The 7,896-nt window shown below is 37.4% G+C and overlaps 1 protein-coding gene across 1 annotated transcript in view; it reads right to left on the bottom strand.

Annotated features, from left to right (window-relative positions):
• Positions 1-5,352: 5,352 nt before the first annotated feature.
• LOC148818141 (pleckstrin homology domain-containing family G member 4B-like) overlaps positions 5,353-7,896 on the bottom strand; it is a 37,228-nt gene continuing 34,684 nt past the window's right edge. Inside the window, exons 22-24 of the mRNA XM_088937253.1 lie at positions 7,228-7,508; positions 6,888-6,947; positions 5,353-5,998 (exon numbers count right to left, since the gene is read on the bottom strand). Of these exons, the coding sequence (XP_088793379.1) occupies positions 6,906-6,947; positions 7,228-7,508 (323 nt within the window). The 3' untranslated portion in view covers positions 5,353-5,998; positions 6,888-6,905. The remainder of the gene's footprint in view (positions 5,999-6,887; positions 6,948-7,227; positions 7,509-7,896) is intronic.

The raw sequence follows: 7,896 nt of genomic DNA, 5'->3' as shown, positions 1-7,896 counted from the left end.
AATGAGACTGATTAGGAAGTGAGTGTAACCAACAGTATACTAAACAGAATTTCCTTGTTTTTATGTACTGTAACTCTTCTTTATACTCACTACAGCTTGATAATTCTCATGTTTCCAGACAGACTCACATATATTTTTTCAGAATGTTTTTATGTAAACATTGTTTTATCTAACAATAAATGTATGCTCTGTTTTGTGATTCCTTTCTTCTTCTGTCGGTTGATTCCTAATAGCCAAGATACACTTGCACAATGTACGGTTACAAGTAAACATTGAGCCAATTAATTTAAACAAACCCCTACTACATGAAGACCAACCTCATAAATATTCTGATATTTTTATGACAGTGCTGCCCATACAAAGAAAAAACAATTATTTAAGAACATTCTTATTAGCTTCTTATTAGTGCTAGGGCTTCACTTATTATTTAACATAAACTGATTCTTAAGTCTTAATAATTAATTTTTTAAGCCATGAACCATTATGTCTCATAAAGTATTGAACTAGTAAATAAACTGAATTCAAGATAAAAGCCAAAGAGATGATACAAGGGTATCACAGTCAAGTGTATCACAGTAAGAAATTGTACTTCGCATATTTATATTGGGTATTCATAAATGTTTTGGTACTCTATACACAGAATGCCATGTATCAAGTGAAGGTACAAATGTTTATCCTGTATAATTTATACATTCTCTTACAAATGTAAATATGTACACATCTACTTTCCTATTGCTGAAGTTGTACGTATTGTCTTGTTCCATCTATTACAAGGTTATTCATTAATCGCGTGAATCATTCACACATAAGTGTATCGAGCAGATATTAACTTATTCAAGATGGCAGATGAATAAATAGCTCTACAACATTGTAAAATTCAGAAGAGCTGAACAAATATGTATGTCTTAATTAAGTTATTTATGACTACCACTTTCTATGACGAACAATTATTCAGTTGGTTTAGAGCAGATAACACTGTCAAATCAGTATAGTTAAAACATTCTTACTTCTGGTGATGAGAACATTATTAAGGGAGGAATACTAAAGCTTCTTTGAATGTCCAACTATATATATATACTCACTATACTACTTACTACAATAATCTGAGTAAAGGTGTCAATTTATTTTACATTTGCCATTTCAAGTACAGTACATTCGGGGGTAATTAATTCTGAATGAATGGCCCTATTAACAATGGCCCTCCTACATCTGTCTACCATTCTCTGGACAAGCGTTCAATTGCAATACTCTGCACTACATAACAGTGTGCATTAAAGTGCTGGAAATGCTCTGCTTTGTAATGTTACAATCAGCTATAAATTGAAAAAAATCCCTAGTAAGTTTTACATCAGAGGACAGGAATTGCTCTTTACAAATAAGTAATGGAGCCCTGTCTGAACTTGCAAAAGAGCAATAGCAACACAGCAACACATAGGAAATGGAAACTTAAAGCTTAAGTTTGGCATGTTATAGCCACTTCTCAAGAAACTACACAAATTCTCAAAAAATACAAGTTTAACTAATCTTCACGTCTTAAATAAAATCTTAGAGAAAGTAATTAAAATGAGCTGTTATACAAACAAAAATCCTGTGGTCTGAGTACATCGGTTACTTAGTAGTTTTGAAAGCCTCAGACAAGACTGTTGCAGCAGGGTTTTTAAATACAGGACCCCTGAATTGTTTAATTTTATTTTTATTATTATTATTATTGTTATTATTATTATTATCATTATTATTATTATCTGCTATATAAGTGTGTAAAGTGCTCTGTGGTAAACTACTGCAAAGCAGCTACAAATGAAACAAAAATAATGCTTGATAGGTAAATTTATTGATTCAAGCTGTGCTTTAGCATTGTATTCAGTGCAGTCTGAAAGATTACATATTTTCAGTGGAGTTTTTTAATTATTAATTTATTATCAATTTCTCCACAGCAGGGTTAGGTCTCACTAGTCCTGGACTGCTGAGGTTCTATAGGCACCTTTGAATTTACTCCTGAGACCTGAGAATAATAATAATAATAATTCCTTACACTTATATAGCACTTTTCTGGACTCTCCCCTCCAAGCGCTTTACAGGTAATGGGGATCCCCTTCACCACCACCAGTGTGCAGCCCCACCTGGATGATGTGGCAGCAGCCATAGTGCACAGTACTCTCCCCACACACCAGCTCTCGGTGGGGAGGAGAAAAGAGTGATAAAGCCAGTTCAGAGATGGGGATTATTAAGAGGCCATGATTGGTTAAGGCCAATGGGAAATTTGGCCAGGACACCAGGGTAACAACCCTAACTAATGACCACAGAGAGTCAGGACCTCAGTTTTACTTCTCATTCAAAGAATGGCACCTTTTTACACTATAGTGTCCCTGTCACTATACTGGGGCATTAGGACCCACACAGACCACAGGGTGAGCGCTCCCTGCTGGCTCCACAAACACCTCTTCTAACAACCTTAGTTTAACCCTAAGAGGTCTCCCATCCAAGTACTAGCCTGGCTCAAATCTGCTTAGTTTCAGTGGGTTACAAGTTCTGAGTTGCAGGGCGATATGGCTGCTGGCATATCATCTTTATAGACATTCAGTTGTAAACTAGGTTGAACTAGGGATAGTACTGTATATCTGTAAATCCTTTTTTAATGTTCTACAGACCTGAAACCTATAGTAACTTTGATTATTAATTGAATATTAATTAAAACCTTATTTATTCAATTTTAACCTAAAAGGTTACCATTAGCTTTTAAACAGGTCATCCACCGAGGAAACCCAGTACATGTTACTTTTTAAGAAGACTACACTGGCTGTGTAAATGTTAAGCACTGATGCCCACTGTTCCCCATTACCACATAAAGGACAGCAAGTTGATGCAGACTCTACTGAAACTTTTTTATTATATTACAGTGCTGGGTCACTGCAGACCCAGGCAGCAAAAAAACATTTTCAATCAGTACATAGGCACATCAGGTCAGGCAAAGCCCAAGGAAAGTGTAAAGGCAGAATATTTACTGTGTAACGGTGCAACAGCAGCCCTATTTCAGGGTGAAGACCTCTGGCATCCAAACAGCAGAAATCAAGCACAAGCAATCCAGTGCTTGTAACATCACTAAATCATGCTCACAGCTAATTTTTAGATTAATCTAAAAGATGTTCAGGTTTAATCCAGGCACATATGACCTAAATCCCTCATCTTTGATTTCGAACACTCATACAACTCAAGACAGCAGAAGGCACTAGTTAACAGCTTTTTTGAGGACTCAAAACAAAGCTGTTTACCAAAAGTGGTCCCGTACAAAAGGCCTTCATCCCTCCCAGACATATTGGAAAGAGCTTTTAGACATATCAAAGCATTCACTTGCCAAGTCTCTCTTTGTATGGGCATACTGTAGTTACAAACTACCTTCTCGAGCCCTTCTTACGAAAAAATGCATCACCATGAGCAGCCAAATGGCATTTTTGAGATTCTGATTTGCTAATTTTGCTAATATACAGTACCCACTTCTATTGTCATCCATCTTATAATCCCTAGTTTTAAGAAGACAGAAGCAGAATTTCACAGAAAGTTTTGTCCACTGTCTCTCTTCCTCCTGCTAGTGGCTCCGGTTAACACACTGTAGACACGTTGTAGCCATGCTACACAGGCCCAAAACAAACTACAGGCAGTTCCTGTAGTGGTACTGCCAGTCTGCAATCACTTAACTATCAGTATACTTTAGGCTGAAAGTAATATTGGTACTCAAAGTCAGTGTCCGGTTAAAAGCAACAATGAACAGATTTTCCTTTTACACTGCATAGCGTTTTGCATGACAACCAAGGTACTTTGCTTCCTTTTTTGTTCTGTGAGACATGTGTCATTGGGTTTAGCTTCAACTGTAGGCAGACATATCCCTTAAGCATGTCGGTTATTTTGATTATCGTCACTTTGGGAATGGTTACCATATGGCTCCTTGGCTATTGTTGTCGTAGAGTTTGCACAATGAAAAGAATGCTGGAAAGACAATCCTGAAGCATTAAGTAACATGAAACACAAATTTAGCTGCAGAGAATGGTTTGGACTTTCCAGTAATTGCTCATTTATTGGAGTAATAAAAACACTGCTCTGCATACATGCAAAGGACACCTCTTAAGCTTTATTTTATGTTAAAAGGAATAATAGATAAAAGTACAAAAGTATACCTCTGTTCAGTTGTAGAAATGGAAATAAGCTCAGCCTGAGGGCTGAACATTTATTTCTGAAAATGTGATATTGTATACTGTACCTCAGTATTGCACCAAGTCTCACAGTGTCCACGACAAAGTTAGCGAACCATAGATGAGAGGAGCTAAGAAACTCTCTTTGACCTCTGCTGGCTTATACAGTAGATCCCCTGTAGTTCATAGGGGTCACCGTTGGGCAGCGAACTGAGGATATTCTGATTGCCCTGATCAGCTCACCCCTGGAATTGTCAGGCAGGTTGAATTTGGGAAATCCCGATCACAGGAATCTAATGACAGCATGAAACATGGAGTAATAAAAGCTTTTAAAAAACAGGAAGAAAACCTTATTTTATCCACAATAAACTTCACATGTTCATAAAAAATATATTTATCATGGTCCCAAGTAAGGCCTTGATAGAACCTTTAATATAAAAGAAAGGTACAGTATGACTGACAAAGCAAGTGGCATTTTAATTGGTCAATTACGTTACTAAATTAGAATGCAGCCTTAGTTATACTCATGATGTCATAAACTGCTCAAATACTCCTACTCCTAAAATAACAATAAATTATAAGTATATAAGTAACAATGACTACTGAAAGACAAAAACTTCAGCAGTTATCCTGGAAACAGCATGATCAAAAGAGTAACAGGAAAAATTCATTGTTTTTTCTTCTCAGACATAGACATGTCTCAACATTTTTTTTTTTTACATAAGAGTGGTTTGAATTATTTTGTAATTTTGCAAATATATATACAGTATGAACATTACACATTTGTTTTTTATAGCATTATTGCCAAATTCATACTTGTATAGCAAAGATGCTACAAAAAGCAAAGAATATGATATGAAACAACACTGCAGAATCAATGGTTAGCATAGCTGCCCCACAGTGTTGGGGCTCTGGATTCAATTCTCGACCTGCAACACATGATCCTGGTGTGAGCGAGAGGCTCTGTGTGCCCTGCGGTGGACTGGTATCCCACCTTGCGACTGTTGTTTGCCTGGATAGGCTCTGGCTCCCCTATGACCCTGTGTTGGATAAATTGTTTAGAAATTGTTTTGGATGGATGCTAAAATCACATCTCAATGCTTTACATCAAATGGTATGCAATACAGCTGCCATATTTTTAGAGTAAAAGTAATAATAGGTCATGTATCATTTAGAAATCCTTTATTACAAGCGCAAAGTCTTTAGTTCACTAAGTGCAGATTGTATGCAAAAAAAACCCTTGCAACTGTGTACCATTTCTTTATACTTTAACAGAATGTTACTTATCTCCGATTAGCATAAATTTGTTCTACAATGATGAGTAAACAAACGTTACACAAATTACCACAAAGACAGACAGGTTCCTTTCATTTATGAACTTTCTTGTGCTCTGATGTTGGTTATAGGCGGATGCAGCAAAGATTGTATGAATCCCAAACAGATATGTGATTAGATGAAGCATCAAGTCACTTTAGTAAAGTAGATCGATGTCTGTACAGATGGTGATTGGCAGTTTAACTTTATAATTTGTCAGGCATATTGGCCAACAGTTCAGACAAATGCCCAGTGATCACCAGCAGCTTGGAAAGAGGCTCTGCGTGGAAGATCCAGTCAGCATCAAAGCAAGCATACTGTATTTGATATATGACTTTGAAAATCCAGTGCATCTTCTGATATTCCCTTTAAAGTCCAAATAGTTGGAAATGCTCCCAGCATCTCAGTGCGCCTTTCCCAGTGTGTCTTCCCTGTTCTTCTTTGGCTTAGCTCAGCTCTTATCCCATCGGATCAGATCAGCAGAGCTATTACCCATCCATCTGCAAAATATTCAAGAAACTCACTTACATCTCTATTGGCATGCATATGAACATAATCCTACATCTTGAGTACCAAATCTGCTGTGTGTGATTCTCAAAGGGTTTTAATTCCTTTGCTGCTCTGTGTTCTTCCAATAACTGATGAAGCATATTTATATAAACATAAATGTAGGAATGAGGACTGGAATATTTTTTGATATGATCAAAATTCAAAAGGCTAAATGAAAATGTTTCTTGGTCCATTGAAAACAATGTTTCACTGTGGAAAATGGCAGGTGGTCAACAGTAATTGCTCGCTGTTTCATTTTGCCAGTACAAATATAATAAATTCAGCTTGCAGCTTGCAGCACAGTCTATTTCCAGCAGGAATGAAATCAAATCCAGAAGGCATTAAATATAATGGTCAATTTGCAAAACCCAGATAAGATGGAAAACAAATGCTCAGATTAAAAATATTAACTCACTTAAAGTGTTATTATTTTCTGTGTCAATATTACTGATTGGGAAAGTGTCGCAAGGTTCTGTGATGTAGGAGGTTATTACAATCTACTGTCATGTGTTTTGGATATAACTACATAAGCGTTCAAGACATAGTGCTTGTTACTATTTGAACCTGAAACAAGTGGAGATCTGTGACGGCGACAATCAGGGTTTTAACACTAAGCCATACACTGGATGGGGATACCATATGTTTGTCTTAGAATATATGTGTTTTTGGATCTGTTATTGTTTATGTGCATTACTCTTTCATCCAGATGCATCATCTGCTGTGACTTGAGAATCAGACTGGTATGTTTCTGTGGTCTTTGTGTCACCACAGTATCACAGGTGTCAATACATTTTTTCTTGATCTATTAGTCCTAACGTACTGTAAGCCTAGATCACTCACCCAAATCACCAGGGTAAGTCAGACCTCTGTTGATCGTCCAATGACCATTTTTTCATGATTCTGTTAGGGCAGGAAAACATATTAAACAAATTAAACAAGATCATGTCCGTGCCATGAGACACGCATTAATGCCCCCTCACAGAGCACAACATAATAGAGAAACAATGGTTACAGTGGCATTTTAACTAATAAAATACTAAACAAGTACTAAAACCAAAAGGCAGAATGACTTCATTTCAAATACATGTTGCCTACAACATACTTAAATGTGGGATGGATAGATGTTTTCCAGTGTAAAGTTGAAAATCAGACTATACACAGAGAAACGTCAGGGCCTAACCTCTATCAAGCTGTCCACAGTGGTATTGCAGTAGCCCACCTTTCCAGGGTGGCCCATACTCTTGGCCTGGGGTGGAGGAGTCCTAGAGGGTCTACTTCTGGAAACAACGGGAGAGGTGCGTCTGCGGAATTCAGGGAGAGACTCATGGGCAGAGCTTGGCTTGGAAAACAGGGAGGAGAAAGAGGAGGAGTCGTCCGGCTCTCCTCCAATCACAGACAGGCAGCTGTGGTCCGAGCTGCTGAAACCACTGATGCTCTCGCCAGATGACTCAGAGCTGTCCACTAGGAGAAAATCGAAACCACAACAATTACACAAGAACCACTAGACAGTAGTAGACAGGAAACAGTCTCTAGTACACTACAGACAAAGAGCCGCAAGACAGAAACCGGAGGGACTTCGATCTATAGTTATTTTATTAACAGGACTCTCTAGATCCACTAACACTAGTGTTTGCCTTTTAAGGAGATTTCATTCGTGAATCTCATGGAACAATTTTACTGCTACCATTCAGAAGGGTTTCATATACTCTGTATTTAGAATATAAAAGGCTTAATACCTATTTAAAAAAGTACAGACGTTTTGTAGTTTGTATATAAGAACAGTTATAAATATGAGGCCGGCAGGCCCATTGAGCCCTTTTGGTAGTTTGTAGTTCAAATGCATTTTTCA

This window comes from Atractosteus spatula, chromosome 19 (genome assembly GCF_055471065.1).
Source record: "Atractosteus spatula isolate fAtrSpa1 chromosome 19, fAtrSpa1.hap1, whole genome shotgun sequence".
Classification (NCBI taxonomy): domain Eukaryota; kingdom Metazoa; phylum Chordata; class Actinopteri; order Semionotiformes; family Lepisosteidae; genus Atractosteus; species Atractosteus spatula.
The sequence above is the reverse complement of the archived record's forward strand: the minus strand, read 5'-3'. Positions and strand labels throughout refer to the sequence as shown.